The sequence below is a fragment of the Eumetopias jubatus genome, unplaced genomic scaffold (assembly GCF_037043125.1).
Source record: "Eumetopias jubatus isolate StellerSeaLion01/CBP00866 unplaced genomic scaffold, mEumJub1_p1.0 scaffold_9, whole genome shotgun sequence".
Lineage (NCBI taxonomy): Eukaryota > Metazoa > Chordata > Mammalia > Carnivora > Otariidae > Eumetopias > Eumetopias jubatus.
The window spans coordinates 22,541,580-22,566,552 of record NW_028274815.1 but is presented as its reverse complement, the minus strand read 5'-3'; the positions used below and the strand labels follow the sequence as shown (position 1 = coordinate 22,566,552).

Here is a 24,973-nt window from a genome sequence, read left to right as displayed (position 1 = left end):
AAATGGACAAACTGGGATTTCTAGTGTTTATCACATCCCCCCCAGCAAAGGCTGTTCAGCACCCCCAGAGTTCCTTCTGTTCCCCTTACAAATTTGGGCAGGGGAAGCAACCCCCACTTCAGAGTCTACTCTGTGGATGTAGCTTTCAATCTAGTGATAAGGAACCTGCTGTCCTGCCTACTTGGGATCCTTTTTCTGGGTGTCCTGTGTTGGGGACACGACTTTTCCCCTCTTCCTCTGGAATCATCTAGGTTCCCACCTCCCCTTGCTTTGTGATTCCGAGCAGGAGGGGAGTGTATGCGCAGGTGCGTGCACACACGAACCCACATGTTGGAGATGAGGGATACAGAGATGCTAGAATAAGGTCTGGATCAGTGCCCAATGAAATGCGTTTGAGGGGTACGGGAGGGAAGTGAAGAAACAAACCTGTTGTTGGGACCAACCCATGCCACCCATCTGGTCCCACCTCTAATTTATTGACTCTGATCTACTGAGTTTGGAAGGTTAACTTTCCAAAACAAGGCATTTTGTTTTATTTCTGAAATCAGAATATGCCGGTGAAAGTGAAGACCACTGGGTCAAGAGCAAGAATTCCCCCAAAGTAGAGAGACTCTTTTTCCTCACCCTGGGCTGCGGGTGGCCCTGGGGACTGGGCCTCTCCTCCCACACATGTGCCGCTAGCCCAACACGCCTCCGTGGGCTTCGTGCCCAGAAACACCAGGGCAGGGCAGGGCAGGCTCTAGGGTTTCCAGGGGGTCCGCACCGCGCTTCCGACCTGGCCCAGTGAGGGCGCTCCTGACAGCCTCACAGACAGACAGAGCAGCCGCCAGTTGCGCCTGCGCCTCAGGGATGGAGCACGGGAATAGGAGGCTCAGCAAGCCTATGGGGATCACCTGTGGGGAAGAGGCAGGGAGAACTGAAGCCTGAGAGAGTGAGGCCATCTGGGCAAGAGCCCTGGAAGAGCCAGAGCATTCAGTGTGGGAGTCAGAAGCCACTAGGTTGGATGCAAGAGTAGAAGAGAGTTATCAAGACCAGAAATTGTAGTGAGGTGGGTTAAGAACAGAAAGAAGCTTTCACCCAGACCCAGAAAACTCCTATTCATTCTCTAAGACCCAGTTCAAAGGCCCCACTCCCTCTCTTTCCTGGCTCCCCTCCTAAACAGACCCCATTTCTGCACCCCGCAGCAGCTTTTCCACACCTCTGTGCCTCCTTGTCACAATCACAATTCCCCAAGAAACAGGGAGCTCCTTGGCAGAACGTCACTAACTTTGTAAACCCAGTACCAAGCAAAATTCCTGATATGCTGAAAGGACTCAGTAAATGTTAGCTGCCGGCAGGATACCTGCTCCTTCTTGTGTGCAACCTGGATGTGGAAGGAGATGGGAGCAGTCCGAATGTCATCCGACAGTGGCTTGGGGGAAGTGGATCACCTGGAGGAGGGTCTCGATGCATCGAGCCTTGGGCTGTCCAGAGAACCGCTGTGGAAGAAGCGGGAAGGTCAGTGTCGGGCTAGAAGGCCAGGGGAGCAGAAAATGAAGTCGAGGAGGAAAAAGGAGTGGGAGAGTGGGAGGCAGGCACCTGGGATCCTAAAGACTGGCCAGAGAGGCTGTGGAGAAGCGGTCCCTATAGGCGATCCCAAACTCACAATCCCCAGGTGTGAAGAAAAAGGGTTAGCGGTGGGCTTTGATGGGCCAGGTTAAACTGGAGGATTAATGACAACTTGGTCACACTTCCAGCCGTGTACCACCAACCCAATAGGTTGGTAACCTGAAACTGAACTCACTCCTTCCAGTTTCCTCCTTAACCCTGTCCCTCCTTTACATCCTGCCAAGACTGCTCATCTGCAAAAGCTGCTCCTTTTTGTCACCCGCCCCCCCCACTAGCTCAGCACTGCCCAAGATAAATATAATGTGAACCACATATGTAATTTAAGATCTTCTAGTACTGCATTAAAAAAGAAACACATGGAATGCAAAAGAAACAAATAAGAAAATAGATTTTAATCATGTTTTATCTAATCCGATATATATATCTAAAATATTATTTCAATATCTAAGCAATATTACAAATGATTAGGAGGATATTCTACAATATTTTTGTATCATGTCTTTGAAATCTAGGGTCTAGTTTATAATCCCAGCACATCTCAGTTCAGGTACTGAAGTTCGATGTAAATGTAAAATGTAGTTCTACCAAAACAATAAAGTTGCATTTAATGAAAAAAATTACACTGCTTCAGTTTTTAAACAAAACTTAAAGTTCAGCTCCTCAGACACACTAGCCTCATTTCAAGTGCTCAGTAGCCAAATGTGGGTGGTGACTGCCCTTTTGGATGGACTGGGTCTAGCTACATTTGGCAAGCCCCAATTCTGGTCTGGCTTTCAATCTTCCATGGAATCCTTAGATGGGCCACTCTAGGATGGCAAGTCCTGGATCAGACATATCTCCAATTCCCCCTACCCAACCCAACCCCAGGATCTAAAAGAGCATAAAGCACTTTTCTTTGCCTGGTTGGTTGGTTCTATTCATTTGAGAAGGTTTTAGGGACTTGGTGGGTGCTCACTAAATGCTCATTGATTGATTCCCTTTACACAGGGTTGTCAGATTTTGCAAATAAAAATACAGGATACCCAGGAATAGGAATTTCAAATGAATAATGAAAAAAAATAGTATAAGGATGCTTCAAATATTGCATGGGACATACTTACACTAAAAAAAAATCCTTTATTTATCTGAAATTCCAATTTGTCCTGTATTTTTATTTGCTAAACCTAGCAACCCTCCTTTCCTGACCAGCTATTGTGCTATCTGTTCGGCAGCCATTCCTCCCCCTTCTAGTACCAGCACCTTGATCTTCCTCCAGGGAACTATGGTGCCTCCATTCTCAGGCCAGGCCGTTTGACTGAGGCTCACTTCCCACCCTTTCCTCCAGTGCCATCCCATAGGGAGAGCACATGAGCCAGGCCGGGGCAGAGGGCTGCTTTCCCCTGGAGAACAGTGACTGGCTCAGGGATGGCATGTGACCCAAGACAAGCCAGCGAGAGCCCTTCCTCCCAGGCATTCGTAGGAATCACAGGCACAGATAAACTCTTCTTCCACTCGGGTTGCTAAATTGGTAGGATGCTAGGCTGGCACTGCCGGGGGCCAGTTTGCCACCTACTGGAGAAAAGCTGCCTGAGAAGGAGAGCAACACAGAGGAAAGTTAAGGGCTGACAGTCTGGAGCACATTGTTTTGAGTATCTGGATCGAGCTACCCTGGAACTCCAGTTGCGTGAACAAGTCATTTGGCTTGTTTAGCTTAAACCAGTATGAATTAGAGGTCTGTCACATACTTGTAACTGAAAGAATCTTGTCTGGTAGTTATCATCTCACAGTCATGCACCCAAGCATGCACATACATTCCCGAGTGGAGGATGAGCCTGATGGGAGGAGGAGGAGGCAGCGCAGGAGAAAAGTCAGCCCTTGGCCCCACACGTGTCCATATCTCTGTGGCAGCCTAGGCAGGGGGCCAGGCCCCACCCAGCCACGTCCCATCACGACCTACCTGCAGCATGGCCAGCGCCCGCCAGAAGAGCTTGGAGTTGCGAATGCAGAAGTCCAACATGTGGTTTTGGAGGATCTTCCCAAGAAGCACATGGGCCCCTGTACTCACGGTATTCAGCACCCACTTGGTGCTTAGCTCATGCTGGAACTTCTAAACAGGGCACACACACGAGGGTATGGGAAATTAGAGGATGGTAGAGCAACAGGGTGAATAGGGCCCTATTGTCAGACAGGAATCCAGGGATCAAAAACCAGGGACCAAAATACAGACGTAATTTGTTTGACCAGCCCAGAGTTTAGACGTCAGGACAGTAGTTGTAAACCAGGACTGTCCCAGGCAAACTTGGTGGTGTCACACATTTGTGGTTTTGACCACCCAGTACACAGATACCTTCTCTGAGTTCTTGCGCAGAACGGTTTTGCGCTCGTCAGAACTTTGCTTTTGCTCCCCAGGTACCTGACAGGGGAGGAGTGAAGATCCTGGGATTCATTCCACTAAACCAAAGGCTCCTTGAGAGCAGAGATGGTGTCTTATTCTGCTCCAGAGCGCCAATCTTTTTGATAATGGCTGATACATGGTTACTGATCAATACACATTTGTTGAAAATTAATTCAATTTAACACCTATACCAACCCAACGAAATAGGATTTTTTATCCCCATTTCTACATATGTGGAAACTAGAGGTCAAAAGTAAGGTAACGTGAGGGGCACCTGGGTGGCTCAGTCAGTTAAGCATCCGACTCTTGATTTCGGCTCAGGTCATGATCTCAGGGTCATGAGATCGAGCGCTGCATTGGGAGTTTGCTGGAGATTCTTTCTCTCCTTCTCCCTCTGCCCCTCCCACCACTTGTAGTCTCTCTTTCGCTCTCAAATAAATAAATAAATCTTAAAAAATAAAAAGAAGTAACTTGAATAAGCTTATATAATAGTGACATGTAGAATCAGGACCTAAATCCAGGTCTTCTGATTTGTGATGAAGGCATTTCCTACTTGGCCACAATCATCTCCTAGGTGAGTAACATAATGTATGGGAAAGCACACTGAAAACTAAAACACTACAAACACATAATACTGTGAGTATAAACACCACCTGTCCTTGGCCCTCATCTCTTGCACTTATAACGTCCATTACTGCACTTTGCATCTATTACTATAACCGGAGTCCAGAAAAGGAATTGAGAGGATTAATTACTGGGTCCTAGCCAGGCTAGGAAATAAGCTACCACTACTTCTACCCCCCTATTCTGGCATCCTAGAAATAGCAGGTCACACACACCCTTTGCAGAGGGTATACTGAAAATACTTAACAAGTGATTGACAAGGACATGAGTACTGTATAAGAATATTTGCAGTGATGTGGATGGAGCTAGAGATTATTATGCTAAGTGAAATAAGTCAGTCAGGGAAAGACAAATACCATATGATTTCACTCATATGTGGAATTTAAGAAACAAAACAAAGGGGGGAAAAGAGAGAGCGGCAAGCCAAGAAACAGACTCTTAACTATAGAGAACAATGGTTACCAGAGGGAAGGTAGGTGGGTGGGGGATGGGTGAAGCAGGTGATGGGGATTAAGGAGTGCACCTGTTGTGATGAGCACCGGGTGTTGTATGGAAGTGTTGAATCACTATATCGTACACCTGAAAATAACATTACACTGTGTGTTAACTAACGGGAATTTAAATAAGAACTGGGGTGCGGGGGAAGATACTGTGGCTCATTTGGCAAAAAAAAAAAAAAAAGTGCACACGCAGAAATCTGACCAATCAGAATGGAGCTAGCTCGTGTGCAGTACACAGACTGCCCTGTGGGAAAGAGGTCAATCAACTCTGGGTTATATCACTTATGTCCCTGACCATTATATTACCATGTATACCATGAGCTATCATTAACACAAAAATATATTAAAGTGTACATAATTTGAATCCAGACACATTCATTTTAAAGTACATATAGAAAAAAGGCAGCAAATGTACCTAGAAAAATCCTTAAAAAGAAGAGTGAGAGGGGCACCTGGGTGGCTCAGTCGTTAAGCGTCTGCCTTCGGCTCAGGTCATGGTCCCAGGGTCCTGAGATCGAGCCCCGCATTGGGCTCCGAGCTCGGCGGGAAGCCTGCTTCTCCCTCTCCCGCTCCCCCTGCTTGTGTTCCTGCTCTCACTATCTGTCTGTCAAATAAATAAATAAAATCTTTAAAAAAAAAAAAGAGTGAGAGAAACACTAACCTTTCAGATATTAAGAACACAATAAGCCTCTATATTTAAACTGTATGGCATCATCATATCAATAGACAGACTGGTAGAACAGAACAGAAAGTCCATAAATAAACCAGTGCACATGGGAACTAAATATCTGATAGAGGTAGCATCTCAAATCACTCAGGAAAAGATGAATTTAAAATATATATTGAGATGGAGCATCTGGGTGGCTCAGTCGGTTAATGTTTGCCTTTGGCTCTGGTCATGATCTCAGGGTCCAGGGATGGAGCCCCATGTGGGGCTCCCTGCTCAATGGGGAGCCTGCTTCTGCCCACCCCCCCGCTCCTTCTCTATCTCTCGCTCACTCTCTCTCAAATAAATAAATTATATATATATTATATATTTGGAGAGAGATAGTGGCTTAGAAAAACATAAAATTGGGTTCATACCTTAACCCAAACACAGGAATCAATTAATGAATTGCAGGTCTAAGTGTTTTTAAAAAAAGAAAGAAAAAAGAAACCATTTTTACTAGAAGAAAACACAGGTGGAGTTCCTTTACAACCTGGGAGTAGCAGAGAGCTTTCTGTGCCTCAAGGTCCAGATTCAACAAAAAATGGATTAATAAGTTCTACCCCAGAGGGTGCCTGGGTGGCTCAGTTGGTTAAGCGACTGCCTTCGGCTCAGGTCATGATCCTGGAGTCCCGGGATAGAGTCCCACATCGGGCTCCCTGCTCAGCAGGGAGTCTGCTTCTCCCTCTGACCCTCTTTCCTCTCGTGCTCTCTATCTCTCATTCTCTCTCTCTCAAATAAATAAATAAAATCTTTAAAAAATAAATAAATAAAAAATAAAATAAAATAAATAAGTTCTACCCCAGAAAAATTAAAACAAAGACATTTGCATGGTTAAAACCCAAATGAAATATTTACAATATATATCAGAAAGAAAGGACTAATGCCTCTGATTTATAAAGTGCTAAAAATCAGGGGCACCTGGGTGGCTCAGTCAGTTAAGTGTCTGCCTTCGGCTCAGGTCATGATCCCAGGGTCCTGGGATCGAGCCCACATCGGGCTCAATCCCAGGGTCCTGGGATCGAGCCCGCATCGGGCTCTCTGTTCAGCAGGGAGCCTGCTTCTCCCTCTCCCTCTGCATGTCGCTCCCCCTGCTTGTGTTCTCTCTCTCTCAAATAAGTAATATCTTTAAATAAAAATAAAGTACTAAAAATCAAGGGATCATACAGACCCCAATACAATTAGAAAATGAGCATATTTCATGTATTTACATGAACACACAATTCACAAAGAAAAAGATTTACTAAAGACCCTTAAGCATGTGAAAAGATGCTCAACTAAACACATAATAAGTAAAATACAAATGAAAACCACACAGAAGTAGAATTTCTCATCTATCAGATTGGCAAAAATTCAAAAGCTTGAGAATGCTCTTAAAGAGGCTATAGGGAAGGCGCGCCTAGGTGGCTCAGTCATCAAGCATCTGCCTTCGACTCAGGTCGTGATCCCAGGGTCCTGGGATCGAGCCCCGCATGGGGCTCCCTGCTCCACAGGAAGCCTGCTTTTCCCTCTCCCACTCCCACTGCTTGTGTTCCCTCTCTCACTGTGTCTCTCTCTGTCAAATAAGTAAATAAATAATCTTTAAAAAAAAAAAAGAAGCAAAATGGGACAATCCCTATGAAGGGAAATGTTGCAGTATCTAACAAAATTACATATGTATTTATCCTTTGACCCAGCTCTCATTCTCCGAGGAATTTACCCCAAAGATACACTTCTACATTACAAAAATACATGCATATTCATTGCATCATTATTGGTAATAGCAAAATATTGGAAACAACCAAATGTCCTACATCAGAGACTGCCCAAATAATTCTTGCACATGTACAATTTGCACACAAATGTAAAAAATAATGAGGAAGGGTTTTATAAACCCAAGTGGAGTTATTTTCAGGATATCTCATTAAAGTACAAAAGAATATACATAGCACAGGGCCTCTTGTATAAGAAAAAAATTGCAAAGTACATACAAATATACTTTTTTTGCAAAAAGAACCACAGGAAGGCATGTTAGTAACTAATGAAATTGTCTACCTGCAGGGATGAGTGCAGACAGGAGGAAGGAAGAGTGAAGGGGATGGGACATCTCCTTTTTATACAGTTTGACTTTATTTACTTTTATTTTTTATTTTTTTAAAGATTTTATTTATTTATTTGATAGAGAGAGACACAGTGAGAGAGGGAACACAAGCAGGGGGAGTGGAAGAGGGAGAAGCAGGCTTCCCGCCGAGCAGGGAGCCTGATGCGGGGCTCGATCCCAGGACCCTGGGATCACGACCTGAGCTGAAGGCAGACGCTTAATGACTGAGCCACCCAGGCACCCCTACAGTTTGACTTTAAACCACATTATGTTTTACATATTCAAAAGATAAAGTGAGATCAAAAACAAAAAACTCAGGGACACCTGGGTGGCTTAGTCAAGTGTCTGCCTTTGGCTCAGGTCATGATCCCAGGGTCCTGAGATCGAGTCCCACATCGGGCTCCCTGCTCAGTGAGGACCCTGCTTCTCCCTCTCCCTCTGTCTGCTGCCCCTCCCTGCTTGTGCTCTCCCTCTCTCTGACAAATAAATAAATAAAATCTTTAAAAAAACCTCTAAAATGGAAAACAAATAAAAATAAAGGAAATGAAACTAACTATATATCATGCTGATAACATAACTACAGAGAGAGAAGAAAAAACTTAATCCAAGTGACTTTTGACACTTTATGTATCTTTCGTGGGATATGGTCAGAAGACAAAAATAACTGCAAAGAAATCTTGACCATTCTTGGTAAGTTTGTTGATGATAGTGTTTTAGGGTAGCAATTTCAAAACCAGTATTTATTGAAGGACTAAGCAAATGGATAAATATATTGATGATGTTGGAAATCAACATTCTCACTAAGGGAAAACAGGAAGGAGAACATATATACATTGATAAATGTGTATATATGTACTTATGTGAAAAAAAATACACGGTTGACCCTTGAACAACAAGGGTCAACAACAAGTTTGAACTACACGGGTCCACTTATAGGCAGATTTTTTTTCAATAAATACAGTGTGGTACTATAAAGGAATTTTCTGTATGATTTTCTTAACATTTTCTTTTCTCTAGCTTATTTTATTGTAAGGATACAGCATATAATACATAAAACTTTAAAAATATGTGTTGACTGTTATCGGGAAGGCTTCTGGTCAACAGTAAGCTATTCGTTAAGTTTGGGGGAGTCAAAAGTTATAGGGGGATTTTTTGGGGGCGCCTGAGTGGCTCAGTCGTTAGGCGTCTGTCTTCAGCTCAGGTCATGATCCCAGGGTCCTGGGATCGAGCCCCGCATCGGGCTCCCTGCTCGGCGGGAAGCCTGCTTCTCCCTCTCCCACTCCCCCTGCTTGTGTTCCCTCTCTCGCTGTCTCTCTGTCAAATAAATAAATAAATAAAATCTTAAAAAAAAAAAGTTATAGGGGCATTTTCAACTGTGTGGGGTGACAGTGCTTCTAACCCCCGTGTTTTTCAAGGTCAACTGTATTTCCTCATTCTTTTCTTTTCTTTTATTTTTGAGACAGAGACAGTGCACACGCAAACAGGGAGAGGAGCAGAGGGAGAGAGAATCTCAGACTCCACCCTGAGCACAGAGCCGGATGTGGGGTTCAATCTCATGACCCTGAGGTCATGACCTGAACGGAAATCAAGAGTCCGACATTTAGCCGATTGAGCCACCCAGGTGCCCCTGTATTTCCTTGTTTTTTCTACCAAAGAACTTTGCTTAGAGGCAAAGCCACCAGTAGCAGTGAGCGTACCTAGCACCTGGTTTTTAAATACAGCAGTCCCCACTTACCCACGGGGATGAGTTCCAGACCCCCAGTGGATGCCTGGCACTGCAGATAGAATGGAGCCATATACATACTGTTTTTTTCCTATACATACATACCTATGATAAAGATTATTTTATGCATTAGGCACAGTAAGAGATGAACAGCAACAACAATAAGATAGAACAATTATAACAACATACTATAATAAAAGTTATGTGACTGTGGTCTCTCAAAGTATCTTATTATATATACTGTATTCACCATTCCCCTTCTGGTGACGATGTGAGATGACAAAATGGCTGCTGGATGAGATGGAGGGACAGGAATGACATAGGCAGTGTGACATAGCGTTAGGCTACTACCGACCCTTTGGCGATCTGTCAGGGGGATCATCTGCTTCTGGACTACAGTTGATTGGGGTAAATGAAGTGGAAAGCAAACGTGGAGAAGGCGGGACTGCTGTACCAATCCCCACTGACAACCACCGGGGCTCCTTGAAAATTACTGATTCCAGCCAGGACTGGAACCAGGGAAAGTACAAGGTGAACCTGGGACAACATTTCTGTACTCCTACATAGATGGCTGGGGACACTACTGTACAGACACACATCTATATACACACACAGGTAAATAATTACGAGATTTAGAAACTGAAGTGGAGTGATTTTCAAGATATCTTGTTAACAAACGCAAGGCACAAAAGACTATAATATGCTACCCTTTTGCATAAGAGAAAAGGTGATTTTTTTTTCCCAAAAAGACACACAGCAAAGAATATTTAAACACTAATGTGGATATGTCACAAGGACAAAGGGGCCAGCTTGAATAAGAGCTCGTTTTGAGTATTAAAAATCAATAATGACAGGAATGGATTAAAACACATTTAACAACAAAAAATTCATGAGTCCATACTGAATCTAAACATATGTAAATGGGGTGGGGAGAGATTTTCTTTACAGAAGAATACCAACTAATAAATGCAGACAGAAAGATAGAAAATCACCATTAAAAAACCACCACAGTAATAAATTGATTCAACCAAGAATCATCTGTGGATGCTAAAACCATCGGGTGAAAGATCACTAAGGAATAGGATGTAAAGACATCTGACTCTACCAGGGCGCCTGGGTGGCTCAGTCAGTCAAGCTTCTGCCTTCAGCTCTGGTCATGCAGCTCTGGTCATGATCTCCAGCTCCTGGGATGGAGCCCCCCTGCTGGCTCCCTGCTCAGTGGGGAGTCTGTTTCTCCCTCTCCGTCTGCCCCTCCCCCATCACTCACATTCTCTCTCTGTTCTCTCAAATAAATAAATAAATAAAATCTTAAAAAAAAAGGAAATCTGACACTACCTTGAGTAAGTGATCAAATATCACCAGTAAAGGAATGAACTGCCATCAGGCACCCCCTAATGTGATACACTGACAAAGGCACAGTCTCATCTACGTAGTACTCCTGCCAAAAAACTTCACCTGAATAGAATGAAGAAACCATCAGGCAAACCCAAGGTGAAGCACATTCTGGAAAACAACTGGTCCAGACTCCTTTACTATCAGTGTCATAAAAGACACAAAAAACAGCTAAAGAATTCATCTAGATTAAAGAAACTAAAGAGACCTGGTAACTAAGTGCAATGCATTATCTCTGATTGGATCCTGGACCTGGAAATAAAAATAATACATGGATAATTGGGGAAATTTTAATATGGTCTGCAGATTTGATAATTGTATTCACTGTCATTTTTCCTGAGTGTGATAATTATATTGCAGTTATGTAGGCAAATGTCCTTGTTCTTAGGGGACACAGTAATTTGTGTCAAGTGTCATCATATCTCCAAGTATCTTTCAAATAATTCAGAGGAAAAGAGGGATGAAGCAGATGTGGCCAAATGTTAAAGATTGGTGAATCTAGCTCTCTCTCTCTCAAATAAATAAATAAAATCTTTTTAAAAATTGGTGTATGGGTGTTTACTGTTCTTGCAATTTCTCTGTAGGGTAGAAAATTTTTCAAAATAAAAGTGTGGGAGGAGTTTACTTCAAAAATATTTCTGCAACTGAAGATTTACTAATGGAAGCCTCTTTATTTCAAACAATTGCCATACATTTAGAAAGATACAAACCAGAATCAAGCAAAAGACAGAAGCCATACACACCAAAAAAAGACTGATAGATGTGACTATGTAAAAATGTAAGTAAAACATCTCTACATCAAAAATGTAGAAATAAAAAATAGTAATAAACTGGAGGAAAATACAGAACAAGAAAAAAAAAAGCTACTGTCCTTGCTTTATACACTCCCTCTTATAAATTAGTAAGAAAAAAATAAATATGCTCAAAAGAATGGGTGAATATGCCCAAAAGGTATGAAAAAGTAACACAATAAAGAAAAAAGGTACAATATCCAATATATATCTTTAGGTGGTCAATCTCCACAGTCATCAAAGGAATTTGAATTAGGGGCACCTGGGTGACTCAGTTAGGTGTCTGACTTCAGTTCAGGTCATGATCTCAACTCCTGGGATCAAGCACCTGCCTTGGGCTCTGCGTTCAGCAGGGAGTCTGCTTCTCCCTCTCCCTCGACTCCTCCCTTTCCCCCTACTCCTGCTCTCTCTCTCTCAAAACCATAAATAAAAATCTTTAAAAAAATGATGATGTCAGGCACCTGGGTGGCTCAGTTGGTTAAGCATCTGCCTTCCACTCAGGTCACAATCCTGGAGTCCCAGGATCAAGTCCCGCGTCGGGGCTCCCTGCTCAGCAGGGAGTCCGCTTCTCCCTCTGACCCTCATCTCTCTCATGATCTCTCTCTCAAATAAATAAATAAATAATCTAAAGAAAAAATGATGTGGATATATTTGTACAGAAATGTGTTCATAATTTTCAATGAAGAGAAGCAAGTTAAAAACAGCATGTCAAATATGGTCCTGTTTTTGTATAAATATATTTACGTATGCATAAAAAACCCTAGAGGGACATTCTCCAAAATTTGTCTAAGTGGTTTTTTGGAAAAAGGTTGTTATGGATACTTTTCTCCTTCTTTTGATTTCTGTATTTTCTTAAGTGTTTACAATAAAAATGTTGCTATTATAATTACAATTTTCCTTAAAAACAGATCTTTTTCAAAAGATCACAGGTTAGGGTGCCTGGGTGGGTCAGTCGGTTAAGTAGCTGCCTTTGGCTCCGGTCACGATCCCAGGGTCCTGGAATCGAGTCCAGTGTCTGCAGGGAGTCTCCTTCTCCCTCTGCTCCTCCCCCCACTCGTTCTCTCAATCTCTCTCTCTCACTCTCAAGCTCTCTCACTAAAATAAATAAAATCTTTAAAAAAATATCACAGCTTAACATTCCCTACCATATCCCCTATCCCTGGAATAGTACCTGGCATGTGATAGGTGCATAAAAAATATTTGTTGAACGAATGAGTAAAAGAATCTGACTCAATTCATGGATATGGTTGAAATTTATATTGTGAAGTGAAAGAAACCATGGGCTTCGAGTCACAAGGCCAGGGTTTGAGTCCTGACTCCTGCTTTAGCCATGTGGCTATGATTACAATCCCTTAATCTCTTAGTTTCAGCTTCCTTATCTGAGATGGGGGACAAAACCTACATCCCTTAGGAGCTCGTTATGAGAAATGATATTATAAATGAAATAGTTTGTAAAGTGCATAGGCCTACATGTGTATTAGGTATGATGACTGTACAGTGGAACCTGGAAGTGTGGAGAGGTATCCCACATCAAGGAGGGGTCTAAATATTGTGGGTTTCATTGGAAAAGACTTCTTAGAAGATGTGAGATGTCAAAGGAGACAATGAATGTGGAAAGTATGCCAAAAAGTAGAGATGTGACCAATGAACACCATTTGGAAGGGAAGACAAAGATACACACTGGAAGGAGCAAGGATCCCCTGGCTCGGGGCAGGGCGGGGGGCTTCCATTGAGTTCTTAGGGCAGGTAAGAAAGCATGGCAGCTGTTGTCTGGTCAAGTCAGGAAGCTTCCTGGAGGAGGTGATCTGAATAATGGATGAGACCACATCTCTCCAGGGCAACCCTTCGGGGCCCTGGTTGTGCCCTGTGGATGGTGGACCGGTGTCAGTGAGAAAACGGAGGACCACAGATGTAAAACCGCTTTCTTTCTTGGGCCACAAAGCACAGATGAACTGACACTCAGATGTCCCAATGCCCACTCTAAACTCTAAACTGAGAAGTGCACCCAAACTGATTATTATTTCTATGATTATTATCAGTGCTTGTACTGATAATGCTTTGCCCAAACATTATCAGTGCTTCCCTAGTGAAATTATAATTGGCGAAAATTATAATTATAATAAATATTATAATAATTGTAATTAGTGAAAATTATAACTATAATACATAGTATAATAAATTATAACTAGTGGAATTATGATTTCATTGTATTACAGACAATATCAGTGTAATATTTTCTGCAGTGAATTCAGCATAGTTAACTTGCAAGCATATGCCTTAAAGACTTTTGTATAGTGAGGATGACTATAATATCAACAATGAACCCGTAACAAAGGACAAATGAGTATCTGTCAGATGATTGGCGGCCTGGCCTGTCTTTTGCTCATATTCCTGGATAGAACTGAGCCATTGCTTTGGAAATTTCTGGGAAGACCCAGAAAAATGACAGTTCCCCTGAGTCACTCCACTACCTCCACCCGCTCACCCCACCGCTCCCGTCTTCCCTCTCACCATCCAGGGTAAAAATGAAGGCCACAGTGTCAATTTCTGTGAGGGATGGCAAGATGGAAGTCAGGAAGCCCTCCTGGGAGAAGGAGAATTGGGGACCCTGGGCACAAGAAGATGGGAGCCACCCCCCCATGAAAAACTCCAGCACATAGACCTGGAGACTGCAGAGGGCCTCACAGGACCTCTCATACAGCGTGTTTGTATACAGATGAAAGAACTGAGGTTCAAGGAGGTAAAGTGTTTTGCCCAAGATGATGCAGCAAGTTGAGGGAAGAGCACTGGACCAGAGCCAGCTTTAGAGGGCAAATCCAGAGCCTTCCACCCTCCCTGTGCTGCCCCAAAGCCTCCCGACCTCTAACCCATATTCCCTTCTCTGAACTGTCTGCCCTGTTATACTCCCCCACCTGTCTCTACCTCCCCTTACCTCCCGTTCTGCACACCAATCACCGTCACAACCTCCCCCATGTCCCATCATCCTCCCACCTGGTGGATGAGCTCAGCCTTCTGGTTAAACATATCACTGTGATCACCAATGAGAAAGCCATGGACATCTCGGAAGTCTGGAAAGTTTAAGGACAGGGAGAAAGGAGTGATGGGCTTTGTAGGAAAGAAAGGTTCTAGGCTTGGGGCGATGTTAATGGGACTTGGAGGAAAGTGGCAAGTGGGGTGTAGGGTGAGGTGTCACACTCATGGGAGGCCACAGCTAAGCAGGGCTGGGAGTTGAGGGACCGAGGCCTGAATCAGGGTTCAAAGGAAGGAGCATTTGACTGAAATGCCTGTTCCGATAGGACAGGATGGACATTGAATGAGGAACCCCCATGGGTTGGGGGCGAGGAAATCGGTTTGCATCAGGAGGAACCAGGAAGAAAGTCTGGACTGGGGTCCCACCAGCACCAAAGGTGTGGATGCACTCCACTCCATCCATGATGGCAATGATGCCGAGGGTCTGCCAGCCAACCAGGTACACTCGGCCTTTTCTCTCCAGGCTGAGAGTGGGCCAGAGGTCAGGACACGAGAAGAGAGATCACAGTGAAGAAAGACGAGGGATCAAAGAAAGATGCACATGGCAGAGCACAGGTGTAAACCAACAGGAAGCCTGCCATGCCCCTCCACCACGCAGACCACACCCCTCACCCTGTTAATGAGTCTTGTAGGGTCTCCGCTGCTCTCAACACATTCCCCATCCACGCCACCTCCCCCCTCCAAACACATTTCCACACACCTGGTGCTGGCTTGCTTCATCAGGGCAGCGATCTTAGGGCTCTGACTATAGGTCACCTGATGAGCCCGCTCAAATGTCCGCAGGATTTCCAGAAGGCACCTGAGAGAAAGGCCACCGGCTCCTGGGGTGGGCCCAGTGCCCCCCCCCCAGAAAGCATGGGTACCCGCCCCCGCCCAGCGGAAGGCACAATTCCCTTAAAACTAATAAGGTCTGCTGGTCCCTAGTGGAGGTGCAGTGAGTATCATCAGAATGCATTACAGAGAATAGAAAGGGCTTCAGTGAGCAGAACACAAAGAGCAGCCAGAAGGATAAGGACATTGAAAGAGTGGTGGGAGGGGGATGGGATCAGAGTAGATGAGGAGGTAAGTGGGGATTCTGGGAGCCAGGCCAGAGACCCCAGTAAGGGAAGAAGGCCCCCAGCAGCAGGAGCTCTTCCTGCAGGACCTGGACCATTCCCAAGTCAAAGACTCTCCGAAACTAGGTTAGCTTTGGATGTCCCAAGTGGGCACAGAGATTAGCGGGACCTGAGGAACCCAGGATCCACTGGAAACAATCGAGACTCTGTGTGGTAAGAACCCCAGGCCAGCTCTTTTCCCATGGGAGGCATGGTGGAGCCTCCGTCTTGCTGCCATTAACCCGTCTCTGCATCTGGACTTGCCATCCCCCAACCTGTACAACCCCTTCCCTGCCTGACTCTGATCTCTCTCTCGTCCAGATCCTCCCTACCTCTGAGATGCTGCGATGCCACGGTCCACAGTCTTATGGGCTGCCAGTAGCAGGGTTTCCCGCAGGATCCTGGTTGCGCTTCCACCTTTCATCCGGGATGAGCCACTAAGGCCCTCGGACTGAGAAGGTGATGACACCCAAGAGGAATCGGGAGAGGAAGGAGGATCCTGGAGTTCACTAATTAGTGGCTGCTGGGCATGCACTCTGGTTGGTGGCCCCTGGCACAGAGTCTAGTTAGTGGCCCCTGGCATGGAGTCTGGTTAGAGGCCACTGGGGCTGCATTCAGCAGGACTGGGGGTGCCCAGTGCACTATGAGGAGTGCTGCGTTGAGGGCTTCACTGAGAGAAGAGAGAGGGTAAGGGCCGGCTCTGCTCATTTCTATGGTACATTCAGGACTCTGAGGAGGAAGCCACAGTGACTGGGTGTCCTGTTAGCAGGAGATAAGTGTTTTTTGGAGAGGGTATTTTTTTTTTCCAAGAAGTTTCTCCCCACCCAACCCCCCATTTTTTTAATAGCAGTTTGTCAATTCGAACACCACATTTCATGTCCTTTGGACAGACCAATGAAGCAGCCATTGTAATGGACAGGGATGTAACACGACACACCATGCATAAAGAGATGGCTGCAAAAAGAATGATCAAAGTGGTGTCTGAGAAAAGGAGATTAAAAGTAAACAACTGCAAACAGGAAGAGAGATGAGCGCCCAAGAGCTGAAAGATACGGACCTCACACGGGGTAGCTGCCTTCCTACCACACAGAGGGAAGAGCAAGGAGAATGTCTCAGATGCGCCGATCACTGGCAGAGAGGGCCAGCAGCAGGGATTCGGCTCAGGCCCTTGTCAAGTCAAAGTGAGGGTAGACCACGCTCATGCCCTAGTGCCGTGCATCCCCACCCTGGAGAAAAAGGCGCAGGAGCACCGGAGGCTTGAAAGGCCCACCCAGTTTTGGAGAGGATTAGAAAAGCAGAAAGATGAAACTGAATCCCATTGTTTTAAAGCCTGTATTTGAAACTAAAACGTAAGAGAAACAGAAAGCAATTCACCATTCCATTCAATACTCTCTATTCACAGATGCACAGATTTCTGGGGGAAATCCACCCCAGATGGGTTAGGTGTTTAATGATTACGGATTTAGGAAACAGGGTCAAGATGGAAATATAACATCTTAAGGTGAACGAGGAAATGGGAAAACAGAATTTGCTTTACTACATTTTAGTTGACACACAATGCCAGGAATTCAGAGAAGATGTAAAAAAATCAGAGGCATCTGGGAGGTGGCAAGCATTCCCTAGGTGGGAGTGGGGAGGATCCTACCCCAATTGCAGAATTGAGCACAAAAGCTTCTTGTTTCTCTTGCAGTTTCTGCATCCGCTCTGCTATTTGTCGGAATGTGGAACTCCAGTCTTCAATGGGGTCATTTCTAGGGGAGATTGTAAGGATCTAAAGGAAGGAAGGGCCTCAGATGGGAGTCAGGATCAAAGACCATATTGGGATTGGGGTCTAACGTCAACAATCTCCTAGAGATATGCTTTGGAGCTCATGGGGGCACTCTGTCTCTGAACCCCAAGGATAAGGGCTAGTAATGCATTCGGCAATTTAATCCCAGAGCAAAGCCAACACTCAAGTTTAAAGCTCCAGCCTGAGACCAGAACTTTCTCGTATCCTGGTCCTTGCCCATGTCCCACTGCCACGGCCATACTACCCACAATTCTCTGTAGGTCCCTGGAGGAGTACCTATCATCAGAATGTCAAAACTGCCACTTTATTTTCAGTCTTAAGGTCCATCAGAAGCCCTTTCCATTCCTGGGAATATATTCTGGCCATCTCCCCAAAGAGCAAACCCCTTACTACCTGAGGGAGGGACAACAATTCCTACTGAAGGAACACAACTGCAAGGTATGAAGCATAGCACCTAACAGTTGGCGAACATTTCTTGAATAAATTAATCATGAACAAAACAATGTGCTAAGGGGACAAGAGATCAACAGACTTGTTACCTGCTTGGGTGCAACCATGGAATCTCAAAGAATGGGGATCTCTGTACTGTACTCTGTACTCTGCTAGGGGATACTTAGCAAATCACCCACTGTGGCAGGAGCTCAGAGAGTTACCTCTCTATAAGGCCTCCCTAACCTCCTCTTATCATCCCATCCCTGCAAAATGTCTACCCCTTCTTCAACTACTTTTATATTTTTTCATCTGTATTTCCTCGAGGGCAAACAAGTTTCACATATTACATGCCCATCGTGTAAAGTGTTTCTTGTCATTTGTCCTCAAACTACTTCTGAAAGTCCCTAGAGACCTAAGCAGAGCGAGGAGACACTGTTCATTGTGCAGTGGAAAACCGAGACTCCCAAACTTGGCTAGTCATCAAAATCACCTTGGGAGTTTGAGTTGTTGTTGTTTTTTTTTTAAACTACCCATTTCTGGGTACCACGCCCACCCTGAGAATCAACTTCAGGAGTTCTGGAGTGGAGCCCCAAAATCTGTATTTTTAAAATGCTTCCCAGACGACTCTGAAGATTGGCCAAGTTTGGGAGCCACCGATTTAAGGAACAACTGGAAGATCTCCACGCCTACGTTGTTTGAAATCCTTTATTTCTCTTAGTCACAGTGCCTGAAATTAGCATCCACTGCAGCAGATACATTTTTGGTGAAGGAGAGTCCTCCATGAAAAGGAGCAGGGTTAAAAGTATCTCAGACTCATTTATATCTTCACATGAATTACACTACAAGCCTGGAATCTGGGGGTTGAGAAAAAGACCTCAGAAAGCACCCAGCTGCCCCATCCCCCAAGACCACCCCTGAATGTGCCAAGCTGCTCTTGAGAAATCAACAAGCCTTCACTGGAATACTCCAGGGACAGGAAGCCTTTAGCTTCATCAGGAGGCCCACTCCAATGGTTAAGTTAGCAGAGTTCCCCAAACCTGGCTGTGCACCAGCATCTCCAGGGATGTCTTCAAAAAATAGATATTTCAGGGCCTTACCCCAAAGCGACATCAGAGCTCTCGCACAAGGGGCTAAGAATCTACTTTCTTATTGCTTTAACACTCCCTGGGACGCCTGGGTGGCTCAGTCAGTTAAGCGTCTGCCTTCGGCTCAGGTCATGATCCCAGGGTCCTGGGATCGAGCCCCGCATCGGGCTCCCTGCTCCGCGGGAAGCCTGCTTCTCCCTCTCCCACTCCCCCCGCTTGTGTTCCCTCTCTCGCTGTCTCTCTCTGTCAAATAAACAAATAAAATCTTTAAAAAAAAATCTAAAAAACAAAAACAAAAACCACTCCCAAGGCTGCACATCCACACCTGAGCACTATGGATTTCATACGCTGACCTTCTCTGAGGTCAAAGTGGCCATCTACATAGAGAATAAGGCAGAGGTGACTGGGTGGCACAGTTTTCAGGAAAGGGGAACAGAGGGGACCAAAGGGCTGCCTAGAATGACAAAGGAGAATGGGTGCTAAAATAAGGGAGCTGGGCAAAGGGGAGTCGGGCCACTCAGCACCCACTGCTCCTTTGAAAAGATGCTCATCTTTGTGGTATGCATTTTTCTGACCCTATTCTACCTTCTGGCCCTTGTTTTCCATGTCTCTTCCCTTCCTGTTTTGAATGTATGCTTTTGGTATTTTATGTGGCTTTTGTAAGCTGCCTTCAATCCTTTCGGAAACAAAAGAATAAATCAACCAACCGACCAAAAAAACAAAACAAAAACAAAAACAACCCACCGAAAACAAAATCCTCATAAGCTTAAGGACAGTCAATATTTACTTTAATATTCTGAGATGTGGTGAATAAGACCATATCCACCGTGTCATCCCCGTTGTGGCTGTACTGTAGATTTTGACAGGTTTCCTCTTGGCCTCCCCCAGGGGTGTGGTCGGTCACTGCCTTTCATTACAGCAGGCTCACCTGGCCATGTTCACGGGGTTGAAACCAACCAGGACTGGCAAAAAGATGGCTGGATTGTCCATGCAGTAATCTATCTGGCCTGCCACAAAGGGAGCCTGATGGTAGGGGGAGAAAAAGGGCATGATGAGAAGGGTTACTCTATTGTTGCCCGAGGCCCAGAGGCATCAGAATCGCCCAAAATGCTTGTTAGAAATGCATATTCCCAGACCCAGGTAAGATCTACTGGATCCACATTTGAAGGGGAAAGCCCCAGGCCTGTATTTTTAACAAGTTTCCCCAAGGAAACCCTCTGCATGGTAAAGTTTAAAAACTACTGAACTAAATTTTATGCTCCTTAAGGTCAGTGTCCTGGCCTCCTTGTGTGCCTCCTTCTACGTCTAGCACTGCTGGACTTGTTTCTGCTTAGTGAATTGTTAGAATCAGTATGCTGCAATGGTGAGAGAAAATTGGGGTCACCAAGTCCAGTGCTTGGAATCTTGTTAAAATGCAGATTCAGACTCCGTAGGTTTTGGGGGGGAGCCTGAGATTCTGCATTTCTAGCAAATCCTAAGAGATACTGATGTTACTACGAAAGGACCATGCTTAAGTAGCAAAGGACTGGCCCAGAGATCAGCTTTTTCTGTAAAGAGCAAGAGAGTAAATATTTTAGGTTTTGGGGGCCCTATGAACTCTGTGCAATACGAAACCCTACCATTGTAGCATGAAGCGGCCATGTTATGTAAACACAAACGGCTGTGTCTCAATAAAACTTTATTTACAAAAACAGGCAGTGGCAGGATTGACTTGCCATTGTCGTTTGCTGACGCTGGGACTAGTCCCTCTACCTTGGTTGTTGAATGGATTGATACACAGGTATTCTGAAATAGGATCCTTTCCCTCTCATCCCACATTCATACAACTGGATCTCAATTAGTGAGAGTAAAATCAAAATTCCTTGTGCAAACCCTTTCTGTTTTCTAGCACCCACTTCATCAATCTATTTTCCATGCTATTCTGTTCCGACCCCCTTCCTCCCTATAAAATGGATCCACCCAGCCTGTCTTCACCCACACTCACAGAGAGTCCCACTGAAATGCCAATGACAGCCCGTATTTTTGCAGGAGGCCGCAGGCAGACCCGCGCCGGAACCATGTTTCGCAACCAGTATGACAATGATGTCACTGTTTGGAGCCCTCAGGGCAGGATTCATCAAATTGAGTATGCAATGGAAGCTGTCAAGCAAGGTTCAGCCACAGTTGGTCTGAAATCAAAAACCCATGCAGTGTTGGTTGCATTGAAGAGAGCACAGTCAGAGCTTGCAGCTCATCAGAAAAAAATTCTCCATGTTGACAACCATATTGGTATCTCAATTGCGGGACTTACTGCTGATGCTAGACTGTTATGTAATTTTATGCGCCAAGAGTGTTTGGATTCCAGATTTGTATTTGACAGACCTCTTCCTGTGTCTCGTCTTGTATCTCTAATTGGAAGCAAGACCCAGATACCAACACAACGATATGGCCGGAGACCATATGGTGTTGGGCTGCTTATTGCTGGTTATGATGATATGGGCCCTCACATTTTCCAAACCTGTCCATCTGCCAACTATTTTGACTGCAGAGCCATGTCCATTGGAGCCCGTTCTCAATCAGCTCGTACTTACTTGGAGAGACATATGTCTGGGTTTATGGAGTGCAATTTGAATGAACTGGTTAAACATGGTCTGCGTGCCTTACGAGAGACACTTCCTGCAGAACAGGACCTAACTACAAAGAATGTTTCCATTGGAATTGTTGGTAAAGACTTGGAGTTTATGATTTATGATGATGATGATGTATCTCCATTCCTGGAAGGTCTTGAAGAAAGACCACAGAGAAAGGCACAGCCTGCTCAACCTGCTGATGAACCTGCAGAAAAGGCTGATGAACCAATGGAACATTAAGTTACAAGCCAGTCTGTATGTTTATTATCAAATCTGTAAGAATGCAGGAACATGTACTGATGACAATAATCTATGTGTAGGAATCAGTCCAGATGTGTTTTTCCCTAGCAACTTGTCTGAAACCATATAATGGTGTGCATTTTTCTTTAAGAAAGGGTCTATATAATCATTTTCTGGGAAGTATAGGTATCTGTACTGATGTTTTTATATGAAGAACATAGTGTCTTTGTGGGTTTAAAGACAACTGTGAAATAAAATTGTTTCACCTGCCTAAAAAAAAGAAAATGCCAATGACAATCACCCTCTTCTTCCCAGCGGCCACCTAGGAGAAGAGGGTGGGTGAGACAGTGCCACCGGGAGGATTCTAGGATACAAACCTATCGCGTGGGCATGTCAGGGTCAGGACTAGGGGAGGGAATGGGCTTTGGCTGGACGCGGGCTTTTGTGTCCTCATGGGAAGGAACAGACAGAGGTGTCCGGCTATCAGTGGGAAACACAGACCTTCTTCAGTTCCTCAATCCCGTGCAGGGCACCATCTTCTGTCCCCTCCCTAGATGCCACCACAGACCTAAGAAGACAGACTCAAGGTCAGTGGCACTGGTTTGGAAGCAGAAGCCTACGGTATACTAGGGCAGAGAAGAGAATACTTTGAGAGAAGGGAACGAAGGGAAAGCTATCATTGACTGAACATCTACTATTTGCTAGACACCATGACAGATGCTCTATAGGGCTGACCAACTCCAGTACCTATAAGGCCAATCGGGTAACATGAGTCTGTGAAGTGGGCCAAGTGCAAGGCAATAAGAAATCATGGGGATCAAAGTAAACTGGATAAATCTTTACCTGAAAGCCTTAAAATTACATTTCCAAAAAAACACTGTCCAGACCAAACAAAATATTCATAGGCCAACTTGGCTTACCTGTTACCCCCTGCAATGAGGTAGGTGTAAAGAGGTTTCTGTCCTAGACCTTTCATCAGCTGGTTGAAGGAGACCTGCCAGGGGGGAAGGACATGAAGTAGTGATGATAGTGAAGGGAGTGATTACCTTGGATTTTGGACACCTAGAGTGTAGAGGCTTATAAGGATTCCCTCAGGCCAGCGCTTAAGCCAGTACTGCTTGGAATTTGGCACTTCAAATGCTACTTGCAGATGATGGACTGGGGGTGCATGGGATGTAGAGACATGGGCAGTAGACGGGTGGGGCTCAGGTGGGGTCTGAAGATATGAGGGCTCCATGGTGAGATCTAGCTTTGGGAAGAGAGGGAGCCAGGCCTCAAGGGGGCCACCTAGGAACATAGCTATGATGAGCTTTATGGTCCTGAGGGTCACCCTGAGAAGGCAGAGGGAGGAAAATCAGGGATCAGGGTACTCACCGACATGAGAAATGCCATCCTGCCAGAGGTGCCCCCTCCGCTCAGCACCACCAGCCCCCTGTCAGGCTCCTGAGAAAGAAAAACTGCCTATGTCGCCAGGGCCTAGCTCAGGTTAGGGGAAGCATATTCTTTCTCTATCAGCAACAGAAGAACAATTGGGGAGATTTCTCAACCCTCCTCTTAGGACAAAAGGGAACAGAACATAGGTGGCATGGTGTCGCAGAAAGAAGGAAACTTCAGTCTGACTCCCAGCTCTGGCTTAGCTACTTATTCAAACCCTTACTTATTCCAGAAAGGACTGAGAGCAGCTTTGTCATCAACTAATCAATCAATAAAAAACAGTGCTACCCAGCAATTATTAGCTGGATATATTTGGGCAAGCTACCGTGATTATCCTTTGTTTTCCTATCTGAAAAAAAAATGGAGATGATCACACCAATTTCACAGGTTTTTGCAAAGGTAATGAGTGTGAAAGCACAATGTCAATTATAGAGTATGATGCAGATAATAGTTATTACAATTACTGTTGATTAATAAGATGACAATAAAGATCCCAGAGGGAGGACTAGGAGAAAGGGGACTGGAGATGGAGAAAAATGAGAAGTGGAGGCCAAGAAAAGAGAAAGGTGGAGGGAAGAGAAGTTCAGGAGGGGAGCAAATGGCAAGCCTGTACCTTCAGCACTTCCTGAACTTTGCCAGCCACTTGTACCATGGTGGTCAGAATCAATTCACTATACAGTCGCTGTAGGGAACAGGCAGGAATCAGAAGCCAAGAAAAGGACAGTGGATTTGGGGCGGAGAGGGGGGTGTTAATGGTGGGGTGGAGGGGCTCTCAGGTCTCAAACATTAAGGACCATGGTCTGAGAGAGCAGAGGTTGAGGTACGGTTGGAGTTGGCATCTTTATTTTCAGTGTCCAGGGAATGGGTCTGGGTCACCTGGTATGTGGGCATGACTTGCCCCTCCTCCTGGAAGATCTCAGCATCACATTGTCCCAGCAGTCTAACAATTTGCTCCGCATCTGCTTTGTCCAGGTCCTGGGTCAGTGGGTTTGACTTCTCTGTGATTGGCAGGGCTGCCTCATACCCAGACAACTAGAGGGAAGGGGGCACAAGGATACAGGCAGGAAGCCAAAGCCTCATTCACGACTGCTGATCTGGAGGTGAGAGTGGCAGCAGGCACAAGGTTTGGACACACACGGACACCACCCATGGATTTAGCCTGCACTTGGTACTCTGGGCCTAATAGGGGAAGAAGATCAGGAAGGAAGATGGGAAGGAGGGGAGGGAGAGTAGAAACCCAGGGTGGAGGGAAGTCCAGATGAGAAATGATTCTAGGAATCAGTGCAGAAGACCAACATGGAGAAGGGGGGGGTCTCACCTCCCACTTGCCAGGCTCTGGGGTCTCAATCACATGTTGAAACCGTTTTGTGCCCAGCATGGTCACACGCTGTGGACATCCTGTCGTGTCTGCCACTTCAGCCACACAAACCCTTCTGTCACGCTAACTCTGCTTCCAGCTAGC

General features: G+C 45.2%; 1 protein-coding gene and 1 pseudogene across 1 annotated transcript; one reads left to right on the top strand and one right to left on the bottom strand.

Annotated features, from left to right (window-relative positions):
* Positions 1 to 677: 677 nt before the first annotated feature.
* Positions 678 to 24,889, bottom strand: GCKR (glucokinase regulator). The gene is given in 20 exon segments (XM_028099408.2): positions 678 to 893; positions 1,343 to 1,411; positions 1,413 to 1,478; positions 3,545 to 3,694; positions 3,935 to 4,000; positions 14,284 to 14,406; positions 14,790 to 14,866; positions 15,195 to 15,292; positions 15,529 to 15,627; positions 16,255 to 16,373; positions 17,568 to 17,673; positions 20,157 to 20,251; positions 21,213 to 21,240; positions 22,374 to 22,399; positions 22,579 to 22,645; positions 22,998 to 23,071; positions 23,452 to 23,520; positions 24,125 to 24,193; positions 24,388 to 24,543; positions 24,830 to 24,889. Coding segments are annotated over 20 exon segments (1,833 nt in total).
* Positions 21,246 to 22,244, top strand: LOC114206026 (proteasome subunit alpha type-1 pseudogene; annotated as a pseudogene).
* Positions 24,890 to 24,973: the final 84 nt, after the last annotated feature.